This window comes from Calypte anna, chromosome 6, assembly GCF_003957555.1.
Source record: "Calypte anna isolate BGI_N300 chromosome 6, bCalAnn1_v1.p, whole genome shotgun sequence".
Classification (NCBI taxonomy): domain Eukaryota; kingdom Metazoa; phylum Chordata; class Aves; order Apodiformes; family Trochilidae; genus Calypte; species Calypte anna.
This window is the reverse complement of record NC_044252.1, coordinates 26,722,501-26,737,500: the sequence shown is the minus strand read 5'-3', so window position 1 is coordinate 26,737,500 and position 15,000 is coordinate 26,722,501. Positions and strand designations below refer to the sequence as shown.

General features: G+C 41.5%; 1 protein-coding gene across 22 annotated transcripts in view; it reads right to left on the bottom strand.

Annotated features, from left to right (window-relative positions):
- Positions 1–15,000, bottom strand: part of TCF7L2 (transcription factor 7 like 2) — a 178,803-nt gene that overhangs the window by 24,556 nt on the left and 139,247 nt on the right. For 16 of the 22 annotated variants that reach the window (XM_030452959.1, XM_030452957.1, XM_030452958.1 and 13 more), the window contains 2 exons: positions 3,675–3,807; positions 1,508–1,610 (listed from right to left, as the gene is read on the bottom strand). In XM_030452959.1, the coding sequence (XP_030308819.1) occupies positions 1,508–1,610; positions 3,675–3,807 (236 nt within the window). The remainder of the gene's footprint in view (positions 1–1,507; positions 1,611–3,674; positions 3,808–15,000) is intronic. The other 6 variants (XM_030452961.1, XM_030452960.1, XM_030452964.1 and 3 more) reach the window with 1 other exon arrangement.

The following is a 15,000-nucleotide window of genomic DNA, read 5'->3' as shown; positions in this document are numbered from 1 at the left end:
GCAGCATGCAGAGCATCCAGAAGTGGGCTGCTGAGGTCTGAGCTCTCCAGCTCTTCTGCATCCAGACTTTTGTGCTTGAGAAAGGTCCTCAAAGCCTTTGATGCCAAGCCCTCTCCCTGCCCAACACCTGTGGGTGTGTTGGGAGCCCCTGCTCTGCCCTACAGGGTGTGAAGTCCACTACTTACAGAGGGTGAACTTGGGGAGAGGTATTTTTTTTTTAATACAGATGGCCAAAAAACCTTGAGCAGGGAGAATCTATTTCTAGCTTTGGGCAATTTATTTATTAAAAAACATGATCTCTCCAATATTGATGAGGGCAGCTATGTGAGAAAACCAGGGAAATAATTTGGATTTTTAATGCAAAGAACTGTTGCATCTAGCAACACAAATGTATATTCACAGAATGGTTTGAGTGGGAGACCATCAAGTTCCAACTCCCCTGCCATGGACCTTCCACTAGACCAGGTTGTTCAATGCCCCATCCAACCTGACCTTGAACATTTCCAGGGAGGGAACATCCATAAGCTCTCTGGGGAACCTGTTCTACTGTCTCACCACCCTCGCTGTAAAAAAATTCATCCTAATATCTAATCTAAATATATCCTCTTTCAGTTTGAAATTCTTAACCCTCATCTTATCACTACATGCCCTTGAAAAAGTCTCTCCAGCTTTCCTGTAGACCCCTGAAGGTACTGGCAGGCTGCTATAAGGTTAAATCAAATGTATTGTACAAAGACCTAGGCAGTGCTTAAGTGCATTATAAATTCATTGCAGAGATGGCAGTAGAAGAAAAAAAAAAAAAAAAAAGAAAATATGGACACAATTACTGGAAGAAGTCTCATACCCAACAAGGCTCTGCAAATGGGATACAAGGAGCTGAAAACAAAACAAAACCCCAAACTAAGTTTCTGTGGCTTTTTTCCTTAGCCAGTTTTAAAGCAAACTTATTCCTCTTTCTTGTTTGCAATAAAATTCCATTCCTCAGATGCCAACTGCCAAGCCACATCTCAATCAGGAATGCTGTTCACTAGCTCTACTGTTTCACAAGAAAAATGAAAGGGGTCTCAACAGGAAGAGCAAATGAATTTTAAAGTTACACTTTTTTAGTGAGGATGGCCCTGTTAAGAAAGTCCATTAGAACCACCCTGAGCCACTAGAAAACTAAATTTGAGAACACCCCATGTGGTGCAGTGTAAGGGCAAGAATAAGAACACAACATTTCTGCAAAAGAGTTTCAAAATTCATGGTTCACAAGTCATCAGCTGGCCAAGACAACATGCAAAGCTATGTCCAACTGCTCATGTTTGTTTAAGCCCACATGACCTGTCAGAAGTTTTAATTAATCTTCATGAGGCTGGGTAAATTCATCACCACTCAATGAAGTGGTAGTTGGCAAACAAACTTATCTCAATGCACACACACATGCGTACACACATACACAATTTTTAAACATAAATTTTACACATCAAAAAAAGAAAAAGGAAATAAAAAAAATGGAACTCCTTACTGTGGTACTAACCATCCTAGCGGATGGGGGATTTGTCCTACAGTGCCCGGTGATAACGGATAATAAGGAGATATATCTGGAGGATGCGGAGGCCTTGGAATTCCTATGGAGGAAGAACATAAAACAATGTTAACACTGAGATATGAAAATAAATAAAATATAGGAAAAAGCACATATTTTCAAATCGCTATCTATTAATTTTTAGTACAATACCCATGGTCGTACTTTGGGTCTCTGAAGGCAGTTTCACAGTTTAATTTTATACAGCAAGTCTCTTGGCATCTTGTTAAATGAGATTCAACCACAAAAACCCATGTGATTTGCTCCCTATGTGCTATATGCTGTCTTCCACACTCAACAGAAAGAGGTCCCTCTACCAGCTTCATGGGCTTTTTAATCTCAAAGTCACCAAAAGAGTACAGGTCTTACTCATACTCTTAACAGAGTGTACTTAACAGAATTATGTTATTCCAAAGTAGCCTCCCAAAATGAGCTACCAAGTCCTTAAAATTGCAAATGATGATTTTGGATAAATCTAGGAAACCTTGCTGGAACCTAACAGTGGAGGGGAGAACCCCTGGAAATGCTTGCTAAAATGGGAGGCAGATGCCGAAGGTGAGCAGAGAACGACAGAGAGCCCATCTGTCCTCTCTAAAACCAGTGCAGTTCCTACTTGGAGAGCAGAAACCAGCTTCAGACCCAAGGCTTACATCTTAATGCTCCTTACCTTAAAAGCAAATAGAATTACTCAGGAGGAGTAAGAGTTACAAGACTGGGTCTTCAATTAACAAGCCAGAGTACAGTTACACAGCAGAACCAAAATAAAAACAGAGAGCATTAAAAGGAAGGGTACTGTATACTGTATTCATGGCTAAAAAATATTTTTTTTTTAGTCACTCAGGAAGCTTTTAATCTCTAAATTAAATCTCCTTGTGTGACATTTTCATGCAGACATTGCTTTTTCTCCATTACAGAACCCAAACAGATTAACTGGGCTTTAACCATCCGGCGAGCTATTTGCACACTTGAAAGAATGTTCACAGAAGAAAAGTAAACAGTCTACAGACGTTAATCATATGTTTTACGATAACCATTTAAAAGCTATTCCCTGTACTACCATTATTTAAATGAGAGGTTGACTATGCCACTCACTTGCAATACCTAGGGATGGTGAGATGGATTCCTTTTAAGCCATATGAAGTTAGCATTAAGCACAATTAAAAGGGGGCCCCAACTGAAGCATGGGGAGTGAAAAACAGCTAATGCACAGCCCCATGGAAGGGCTGGACTTAGATAAATTATCTGCACACGTTAGGGCTGCCGACACAGAGCAATTCCTCTGATGTGTATTCAGTTTCCAATTAGCTGGCTGGGATTTGGATTAACAAAAACAAACCCACTGTCACTAGGAACTCAATGCAACCTGAAGAAAGAAGACTGACACTGTTTGACTTCTCTGGGCCCTCAGGTTTAACAGGGACTCTTAAAAAGTTAGAATAACATGTAAATTCTGCTCTATAACACCAATAAATCTAGTCAGGGCTTTTACGTGGTGCTCTATATTCAAGAAGACTGCCCTTCAGGCTGAACTGAAAGTTGGGTAGACTTACATTGGGGAAAAGAGTTTCAAGTATAGACATGGAGCTAAGTAGTTAGAGACGATGAAAATTCAACATTATAGTAGAAAAATGACTGAACTCCTGACACAGAAACGATGGGATTTGGGGAATTAAAAGAGACTCATTTTGAAACCAGTCATGACCCACCACCTTTAAAATTCCAGCTGCAATTTTTTAAGCACAGATCACAGGATGTACATGTTTAACTCTCTGGGTCGTGCATGCAAACCAAGCACTTGGTAGACCGAACTACTAGGTGGGGTATCATGCTTGCCAAGAGACACACCTGCCAATGACCCCACACATGCAACTCTGGTGTCACCCTGCAGAAGCTTTAGGAAAATCCACCCAGTAGACTTCCTTCTGAAGCCTAATTGGCTTAAAAATCAAACTATGTTGTCCGTGTTCTTCCATGTGTTTGACATTTTACATGCCCCTTTTGGGGCTCCAGCACGGGCAATCCTTCCTCCCTCTCTCTTTTCCCCCTAATAGGCAAAATGGAAAGATTCACCCACCCTCACAAAGACCAAAGACCGTTTCCCACCTACCTGTTTTGGGATCTACGTCGGCTGGTAAGTGTGGAGGAGGGTTTCCTGGTGTGAAGTGCTCATTGCTGTATGTGATAAGCGGCGTAAGAGGGTGTACATGGTGTGGGTGCTGCACAACTGGTACTTTGTTAGACTGTCAAAAGAAAAAGGTCGATGGCATTAGAGCAGTGCTAAGTACTGCCCACTGCAGCACGAGATGTAACATTTCAGTGTGGTCCTCAGACTTTTCCAGACATCTTCTTGGTGTCACCGTTTCAGTTTTCCCACCCTCTTGCTTAGAACTAACTTATACACCTTCCTTGCTCTTGAGTGTCTCTAATATTTTTGACCTTTCATGATCCTGTACGGAATAACAGCAATCCTTTAAATATTTACCTTTTCATTTTATAGTATTGTGCTTTACCTGGAACATGCAGGCAGACTCCACAGTCAGAGGCTGACAGAGTCCCCCATTTAATTAGCACAAGACCCAAATGCTCACTGACCTGTAGGTCTTTTCCTTCCCCCTTCCTGTACTCACTTTCAGTTTTGCATTTTACTGCTCGTTGCAAATACTTCAGATAAAAAGCCTTTGTAGTGCTAGAGTATTCCCTTCATCAGCAAGCATTAAGCTGACAAGAGATCACCTGCATATTTTATATATATATATATATTTTAGAAGAGCTGATTAATTATCAATTCATCAGAGAGCACTAATAAATGGAAACTGGATACTGATGAACTAGGCTACTAAAATATTCAGCTGTATAAATAATGGCAAAAAAAAAAAACCCCAGATAAAGCCATTGAAACTAACACCTTTGTGGGGTGAATAATCATGTAGATAGGAGGTTTTCCCTGTCACATTCCTAGCTCTGGGGGAAAAAATATCTTTTTCCTAACAACAATAAAAAAAAAAAAAAAGGAGTGAATGAATGAAAGGAAAAGGCAGGCTGAACTGTAACTTACCCCTACAAGATCACAAAGAAAAAATTAAGCTGAAACAAGCGAACTGCTGGACCATTCACTGCGAGTAATCCAATTGCAAAAAACCCTATTCCCCATAGAGGATTTTCACTAAAATCCTACAACAGGGACATTTAACCAGATTAGGTACCAGCAAAGATAAAGAGGCTGGTATTAGATGATGAATGGATTAGAGTCAGGTTTCATTTTAGAATGTGTCTTCATTTCCTTTTATTACTTTAAGTAAGGAACAACTTGCATTAACATCAAGTAAAAGGAATTACATTAAAATAAAGTGGTGATACCACAGCAGCCCCCGATAGCGCCACTGCCGTTCAGGGGCTGCCAGCCCTGCCCTGCCCAAGGACGGCTCCAATCCCACCGCTCGCTCCCCAGCACCCCAAAACACACTCCCTGGCTCTCCCTCTTTAGACGAGTTATTATCAGTTTGAATACTCCATGCTTTCCCCTAAAATCCTTCCAAAAATAATCCATTTTTTCCTTGAGAAAGAGATTCTAAAGGGGGATGAGGGGGAGGAAGAGGGAAAACAGGCTGAGAGCTATGAAAGAAACGTCAAGTCTGCCCCTGAATAAACAAGATGTCCCTCCATTGTGCTTTGGCCAAGCTAAGCTCCAGCTTTGGCTCCTCTAGGCACCCCAGGAGACTCCTCCAGTCCCTGCTGTATTTGACTGAACTCTTGAATAACCTGCAGAAAAAGTGTGCACCCAAGAGAAGCAAGCCAAAGAGCAGTATTTATGCTCCCCACAACTTTTACCACGTCTATTTCTTTTTGCAGCCCTTTAATGAAGTGTTTCCCCTTCTAATATCACTTGTGGCATGGGTGAGTCTGGTGTCAAGTGGCCACAATGCAGGACAGAACACAGTTGTGACAGCCAAGGCTGTGAATTACAGCACCTTGTGCTGGCTGAGTTGTAGGTCAGGTTTTCTGCCAGTTGTACAGTCAAGGACATTTGGCTTTGACTGACCCATAATAAATTTGTATGGGGATCTAGCTCCTTAATTCAAAAAGCCAGAGGATATGCTCTAACCCCAAGCCTGTTCTTTTACAATGAACCAACCTGAGCAGTCCAAAAGCAACTGAAAGGTTTGGCAAGGGCTTCACATATCAACTCATATTACACACCATGCAAATTAGCAGGCATATACTCAACAATACATGACATTGTATGCCTGATGACCACTTGATCTAGGTCACAAAAAAACAGTAATTTCCAGTAAGAGGGATTTTTGCTGGCTAAGAATTGTGTGAACTCTTTGTGTCAGGTGACCCACACTGTGGTTTGTAGCTGCTGTAGCTCTCTGCTCTCCCAAATTCATCTTTACATCATTGCAAACAACCCTCAACCAGATCCTGACAGACACTGAGGGTTGTCTTCCGTGGGAGAAACAGGTTAAAAAAATAAATAAGTGACAGAATAACATTAGAGGGTCAGACTTAAGCCGATAAACAAGAAATGAGACGTGAGAGGAAAGCTGGACTTCCATGCCTCTGTCACCAAAGACAGATATACCACAGCGGGTCACCTATAAACTGTGGGAAACTACCACCAGCTGCTTTGATACACCAAGATCCCCCGGCAGTATCTCCACAAAGTGGCACAAATGCTAAATTATTATGTAGTTTAATCAACACATTTTCTAAGAAAAATAAAAATTACAGAAATAAATAAACAAGAGTTTGAGCATTACCCTGATTTTTTTTTCCCACGTAAGTCATTTTTATTTGGGTGACAGTACTGCATACACCCAAATTCAGGCAACCAGACAACTTTCTATAAAGGCACTAGATGTTAGCACACTTTTTGCCACTCTGATGATGCTGAGGCAGGGGTCTGGGGAGAATGTACCAGAGGAGAAGAGGAAACTGTCACCTACATGCTCAAAAATAAAGTCTCTGGAACACAGGATTGTGATTCATAAACCTTTGCAAATCAGTCTGCATCCACATCACTAACTCTGCCTGTTTGTATTCTGTTTTGCAGTGTTTATCACACACTGAGAAAAGGGACTGTAACTGCTCAGAATAGTGTGCCCAATTTGCAAGCCAAGCTAATAATGCATAATATGCTAAATAAGCTGCTCTTTAAAAGCAGCATTCCTGAAGTTAACTAAGCTTCCTTGGAAAAGAGCAAAATAGCTGGGAAAGAGCAGGACTAATCCTGCCCATGCATCTTCCTTTGAAGTCAACGGGAGCTCTGCCTGAGTAACAAGTGTGGTCCTAACCCCATCCACTGGCAATGAAAGGTAAACAACAGAAGGCATCAATAGGAGACACCTATTAGATGACCTCAGCCATCCCCCTGCAAAAAAGCCTTCTCCAATATACATTTGCAAGTGCTTTATCAAGGGTAGTTTTAAGCTAAAAGCCACTGCCAGATGCAGGAATTTTTCTGGCAACTTGAAGAACTCCATGTATGGCTCTGTCAGGCAGGGAAAGGGGAGCTGCACTGGCACACACAGATCAGCATCAGGGCATGTGGTAACAGGATGGGAGTAAGTGGAGATTTCTGGAGAGAAATCCCAGCATCTACAAAGTATCAAGTCATCTGCTGATAAGTCACTCCTCTCCACTGAAAGCTGGGGTACATATGCTGGGTTAGAGGACACAGTAAGGAATTGCAAAAAAAACCAACAGAAGTTTGCTTTTCTTGATAACCCCTGCCTGAAGCAAACCAGAGGAGATTGTCCCCACAGGGACTAAAGAACTAAATCTATATATATGAATTTGAAATGCTCCTGGGAGTGCTTAAACACAGATGACTTTCAACAATAATGGAGCTCTAGAATGAAGAATTAAAAAAAAAAAAAAAAAAAAAAAAAAAAAAAAAAAAAAAAAAAAAATAACCCACAAGAAATTTTGGGCCAATACATGTTTGAGAGGGATACTGAGATCTATTTAGCCTAAGTCCTGATAGGTGCCTTTAGGGAACAAAAGAAATACCTGAACTTCAGATTTAAACTGCAGGGAATTGTGTGTATAAATTGCTGTGTATTAGTCTTTGTTGCATGGTAAGGACATTTCATTAACAGGATGAAAGATACTTCTATGCATGTAAAGCCCAATTTAATACACCCCACTGATGAATACTCCCCATTTATTGAAGAAGTTAATGCATGCTGTATAAATCAATAGTTCCTAAGTCTCTGAAAGCAACATAACACTTCCATGAGATGAAACATTGTATTGTTGAGCACAAAAAAAGAAAACCAACCTTTAAAGAGGAAGTATTTGTTACTGCAATTTCTGTTTGCAAATTCATAGCTTGTTTGGCTCTAGCAATAAAAACATGGTATTAACTCAAAGACAGGGGAAAACATGTCAGAAAGGCCAGAGGACTTGTCCTCCCTAGGACAACATGGTTTTAAAAAAAAAAGGAAAACAGCCACCCAGGCTGAAAACAAGCCACCACACCACTGCAGCACCTGGGGGCTGAGGCTGTTCTGCTGCATCCCTGAGCAGGACAGGGGGATGCTCCTGCCCGAGCACAACCTCGACCTCTAGTGGCTGTTGGCACAGTTCCCATGGCGAGGGAGGGACCCCCGACCCAGGGCGACCTTTTAAGTGTACTTAAAGCCTCAAGTCCTACAGATGAGGCAGGGTGGGCTGCTGCCTGCCAGACACCCCTCGACTGAATGCAACTTGGAACGCCACAAGGGAGAGACAGCAGACACTTGCATCCCGGACCCCAAGAGCCCTCTCCCCTTCCTCCATTAGGAGTAAGGGAGGAGGAATGAGAGCTCACCATTCACCTTAAATCCTATTAATCAATAGCAACTGAAAACAAATGGAACTTAGAGCTCTGCCTGTCTTTTTTTACTATGTCCTCCTCTTCCCTGTTACCCCATTGCATTCCCTTTCTGCTGAAGAAAGATCGGCCCTGAAAGTGCCTTTATGAGTCTAATACAATAAAACAAAAGCAGCACAGAGGAGGGTTTGTCAGCCTTTTCCCCTCCTCCAGGATGGATGCAGAAGGTCGACAGTGGTCTTGAATTAGTAGGCCCTCCTGGAGTTCCTCCCTGGTCTTAGCAAAGTGTACCACTGAATACCAGTTTACATCAAAAAACAGGTTTATAACTTGTCTCCCTGTATTTTCCAGATGGTGCTATTGCAGTTATGCTGACTATGGCTAGTGAAGTGCTAACAGATGTTCCTTGGCTGCTCTGTAGCGCCAAAGATGCTTGTAAGAGGAGAGTTTCTTTTTTTCTAAAGCTTCATCCTTGGTTCTGCCTAGAACTGACACGCACCCCTGACATTGCCTAAATCAGAATACCAAATTGCAAGAAGAGGCAAATCTCAAAACACTGCTGCAACGCTGGAATATTCTTGTTTCCAGCCAGTGTCACCAACACTGCAAGTGGATCACCTGTCAGTAAGCATCACTCTGGCCCCAGGGATCACCCACATCAGCAGCCACTCTGGGTGGCACTCCAAGCTCCAATAAGGAACTGAAAACCATTCAGGTTAACAGAAAAACTCAAGACAACCAGACCTACCAACTCTATCCTCATGCCCTTCCAAAGAATAAAAATTCTGTGCCAGTGATGAAAAAATTTCAGTCCCTGAAAGAACTGAAGACTTAATTTTAACTGGTTTTGCTAGTGGAGTCACAGTTTAGTTTTTTAAGGATGCCTTCACACCTGACTAAGCATTTATGCCTGAAAACTACTTCCCCTTGCTCCATTATGGCTGATACAGTGGCTTGAGTCCTTTCACACTTTAATGTAGCTGATTTCTGCCTAAGGTCCTGCCCTAAGCTAACAGCCCATTGTAGTGGAAGACAAGGACTCCATTGATAATCACAACTTACCCTGCTAAAAAAAAAAAAAAAAAGGGTCGTTTTCTTCTTTCACACAAATGATGACAGGAGCACTGACAACAATGTGCTGGGACAATATCCCCCCCCCCAACAGAGCTTGATAAAAAAAAAAAATCACCCCCCACTGCCCTCTACTTAATATGTTTTAAAAAAAAAAAATGCCAAGGGATTCTGGAACAACATTTTTACATCCTTCTGATTCTCCCTCCTTGACCACTTCCCAGGCCAGCAAGCACCTACCTGGCTCCTGCAAGAACTGCTGGATTTCCAAAAAAACCCCAACCCTGCTCTATTAGCAGCCTTTCAGACAAACCAACAAAATCAGCTTCCTGGCTTGAAGTGTTCAACAACTCATTCAAGAAAATAATAGTTTTCTTTTTAAATTTTTTTTTTTTTTTTTTAACTTTTCTTTTTTTCCCCTTAACTCTACTGAAGTGTCACCCTGCACACTGGAGTGCTAAGCCACCCTGCTTGACATTTTGGGCATCCTTCCTGTAAGGGAGCAAAGGTACTGAGAGGAGGGAGGTGGGGAAGGGGGGATTTAAGATGTTCAGGAAATTTCCACTTAATTTCGCCAAAAGGCAATTATGTGAAATGATCTGGTGACAATTAGCATATGGCAAATCCTCTAGCGTAAAAGGGAAAGTACTGGGGTTTAGCTGTCTAATTACTGCCTGTTAGTTCTTATGCAGGAGACTTGGGAACACTAGTAGTAAAACGAGAGTATTAAGTGTGCTGGCACTTGGCTTGCAAAGCTGTTGGGGGCTGTAATCTTACTGTGACATTATTTGGCGTGGTTTTCTTGGTTTTTTAAGTAAAAAAAAAACCAACAAAACAACAAAACAACACCCCCCCGCCAAAAAAAAACCCAAAACAAAACAGAAAATTGAGGTTTTAAATGCAAGTGACGTGCTGCATCCTCAGACCATGTGGTGTTACTTTAGGTAACCTGTCAGGTCAGGCCCAGACAAGCATCTGCTTAGACACCACTGTGTATTTGGAGGACCTTCAGCATCACCTGGAATTACACCAATGCCAGTTTGACTTTACCTTAGTCATTTTCTTAATGCCTTACTCACAGAGAGTAAGCACTCTGCTGCATCTGCTCTGCCTGCTCTTGGCACACAAATTTGGGCACTGGAATTACCCCAGCCTGTAGCCCAGGAATTGTGGCCTGCATGCATCCACCCAATGCTCACACTGAGCCTCAAAATTACAAATTATTTGATCATCAGGTGAATTTCCCTGTACAAGGAGGTCAGGGCAGTGCTTCGACTCTTTTGAGTTTCATACACGGAGGAGCCCAGATCTATTTCTTCCATCATAAACAGAGACAGTTTTTTCCCCAACCTGGCAAATAACTCAGTGCTTTCTTAGTATACTCTAGTTAATTTACTAGACACATATCTCCGTAGAGCAAGCAAGCTTTAGTTCATATCCAACAGGATAAAAAGCAGAAAGACTCAGCATACACTAGATTAAAACTGCAAAATTATTTTTTTTAAGCAGAACCAGTACAAGGTGTGCTGGGTACACCACCACTGAGCAAGGAAAGTGGTGAAACCTCAGCATGTCTTCAGGAAACAGTCCTGAACAGAAAGGGGGAGGAAAGGGGAGAGACACAGAGCAGTAATGCAAGCAAAAAAATTCTGAAAAGATGAGGAAAAAGAGAATGCAAAAGGGTGCTTATAATTGCCCTAATAGACCTTATTTACTATGTGCTTTGAATAAATACCTACTAATGTAATTTTACTTTACTGCCTAGCATTCTGCAAAATGCCACATTATGAAGAGCTTTAATTCTTGTGTATAAATCACATACTTCAGCACTAGGCAGACACACACTGCAAGAAAAACAGCTCCACTGATTTTGTTAGGGTATGCATCTGAGACTTCTGTCTACAGTAAAAACTTAAATGTGAGGCTGTTAAAAAAACTGGAAGAAATAATAGTAATAAAAAAAATTAGGATGCATGCCCATACCCACTTGTATTTGGCAATTTCAGTAATAACAGCATTATTAAAAAACTAACATGCACACACATGCTTCAAGATACAATGCCAAGTTCTCAGAAAAGCTTTTTAAAATGCAGCATTCACAAATTATAGCAGACTGTGCTCAACACCCATACACAATATATCTAGCATGTATATTAAATAGTTTAACAAATAACAAACCTTTAAAAAATGTTTTCATTTTTAATGTGCTAAAAACACTACATGCTGCCACAAAACAACTGAGCAACGAATTAAGTCCAGACAATTTTTTTTTAATAAATTCAACAAAGTTTCCTGAAAAATGTGAAAGTTAAATGCACATCAAAATTGAAACATCTTGCAAATATTTTAGAAGAAAAGAAAACAGGCACATTTATAGAGCTGTAAGGCCTTTCACTCCAAGTCCCAGTCAAAACAATTCTTCTAAAGGTAAAATGCTTACAAGATCTCATCACCAGCCATGTAAAACCTGCATATGCAAGAAATGCAGTGAAAGAAGAAACATCTAAATAACTGTCCTTTTAAATTAATTCATTTTAGATCAATTTGACAGAATTTAATCCCTTGTTCTACACAAGAAAAGGCAAATAAATCATCTAAGCTACTTAGGTAAAGGTATCACAGAGTACTAAAGTGACAGAAATCCTGCTGGATCAAGTAAGTCTAAGCAAGCTTGGCAGAGTGAGAAAAGAAAACAGCAGAAAACTCAAGATTGCCACAAAACCTCCACTGAAAATGCAATGCCTTCTAAAACTCTTAAATATATTTATATTTTCTGTGTATAATTTTGGCCAATTTACACAAATTGCTGAGGGGTAGATTTACTTTCTGCAATATATACTAGTAATAGAAAAAAGTCTCATGGACTTCTGATAACGAACACAGAACCACAGTTTGAAAACAGTTTATCTCACAGTTATCAACATTCAGGATTATTTTTCATATTCCCTTATCGCTGGGTGAAATAATTTTAATGTAGTGCCCTTAAAATTTTCACCTTTCACTTTACAGCTGAGCTTCCTGAAAAACACAGAAAATCTAATTGCATGTCAACCAAACACAGGATCAAAAGCTCCTAACTAAAAACTACTCCACACTATTTTTAATTTTTTTTTTTAAGTATCTCACTCTGTGTATGATAAGAGTTAAACCATTCCATCTCCAAATCCCCCTTAACTGTATGTGCCCTGCTACAAACCAACTTTTTCTCCTAAAAAAAAAAAAAAGCCCAAACATTTTTACCTTCATGGTTTCAGAGTTAAGGAAATATCGTACTGAATTGAAGAAAGCTTTGAAGTAGCCCCCTCCGCCCCAAAGAAGAAAGAGAAAAGAAAAGCTAGTGATGTCATGGTCACTGTGTGACTGTAGGACTGCGGATGGAACGCACAGCTAAGACACGCGCACACGCTTCTCCCTCGCTGGTAACCATTGTTCAGCAGCCAGAAAGCAGCCCCTGAAACCTGCTGCACACACCAGGCTCTGAAACACCCCCCCACACACACGCACACATTCCATAAACACCCCCCCTCGATCCCACCCTGGATGCAAAAGAAAAAAAAAAAAAGAAAAAAAAAATTCTTCTTTCTCCCCACCCTTTTGGTAAAACCAAACCCCAAAATCAGGCGGAGGGAAGGGCAAAGAGGAGGAGTGCAACAACTCTGCCCTGCTGCACCATTGTGTCGCCACAAAACGATGCTCTGCCGCTCGCTCCTCAACACTGCTGTAAAAATTAAAGTGCCATCGAAAAGTCATGCTTCCTCCGACTAAAAAAGACGATTACCATAAAATAAATAAATAAAAACAACAGCGCTAACAAAGGTCACAGCTGGAGATGCTTGCTTGATTTCATCCCCCCCCCCTCCCCCATTTTTGTTGGGGTTTTTTTTTGTTGGGTTTTTTTTATTATTATTATTTTTATTCCACACAGGAGGAAAGGAAAGGAGAAGGAGAGAAAGGGAGAGGGAGAGAAGTCACATCAGAAGTTCAATGGTCAAGACGGAAAGCGCGCACACAAAAAGTGCTACTCACCCAGCAATTCAAATTGAGATGCCAGCAGCCGAACTGCTGAAAGAGAGAGAACCCAGAGGCAAGTGCTCCTCCTTTACCACTCAAATCTTCCATTCCCACTAAAATTGCATCCCTCGGGTACATAACAGCTTTGTCTTTCCTTCTCTTAAGCTCAGAAACTTTTTTCTTTACTGTCTAGATGCCAATTGTGCTGGCTTTGTATTATTTCCCTTGCAGCTTTTCTCCCTCTTTTTTTCTCCTCTCTTCGCCACCCCACCCCCCCTTCACTTAAAGTACTGGAAAAGCTGTCTTAAAAGATCAAGATGTCTCCAGTTTTTTGGCCTGGTGTTTTCTGAATGCTCAAAGTCCACTGTCATGTTGGCTGTGAGAAGTGTCTTATTTCTAAATTGTCGGCTGCAGTTATCAAAATTTAGAGAAGCCTCCTCTCTTTTCCAATATAGCACTTTACCATCATGCTTCTAGTGAGTGGGGAAAAGACTTTCCCACACCCCCCCACGCAGGTATGTCTGCTTAGAAGAGCTAAAAAGCAGTTACCTTGGAAATCAATGACAATGCTACTACAACCCAGGTTGCACAGGTATTACTAAGTGCAGCGGGGAAACGCCGGCCGGCCGTGAGGGAGCGTGATCAGTTAAGTGTAGCAAGCAGTCATTTTATCTGCAGGACTGTCAAATCCCTCAAAACAAATTTCTTAAGGGGAGAGCTGGACAGAAAGTATATTTGCTTGTCATTGTAACACTGAGGTGACATTTAGCAGACCTTTACCACTACCTCTTGTCTTCACCCCCTCCACGCTTTTCCTTTAGTATTTCTGTAAACCACTGACCCCACTGTAAAAGCAATGGAAGTGGAGCTTCGAGATCGCTTATGTTACAGTGCCCTGGCTATTATATTTTCCCAAGCTGCTCCCAGTGAGAATAAGCAGGGGTACCTCGAGAGCATCACTGACCCAAGCAAGGCTGATGCCTTCCCCCCTGTGCCTCAGTCTTGCCTACAAGCACTGCAAGACACCTGCTTTCTAAATCTGAGCTGGGTACCAAGGGCAAACTGCAGCATCTGATTTCGCCAAAAGTCAGCGTTTCAACACTTACTGTTCTTTTTCCCTATTGTTGGAAAGTAGTTACTCTGCAACAGGGGCAAAAGCCACAAAGGGTGGTTTAATGAGGAGCATTTAGGAAACCATGGCCGCGTTCTTTCCCTCCTTACTTTCTAAAAGAGTTTGTTAATACCGATGGATGCTGCACGCAGGTAGAGTGATCGCCATGTGGGACAGATGCTGCTGCAGACGAGGTGCTGAAGGAAACCAGCTACAAATACTTGTCATCCCCCAGAACATTTAGGGGACTCACACAAATGAGTCCACCCCCTGCCACCCTTACCCCTCCCGAACAAAGTAACAGGACTAAATAAAAATATGAAAAAATTAAAACTTTCCAACAGGGAGACCTTGAGTGGTTCCAGGTTTGCTTTTTAAGTGACAGTTTAATCTGCAAGGGCTGCAGGCTAGACAAAAACA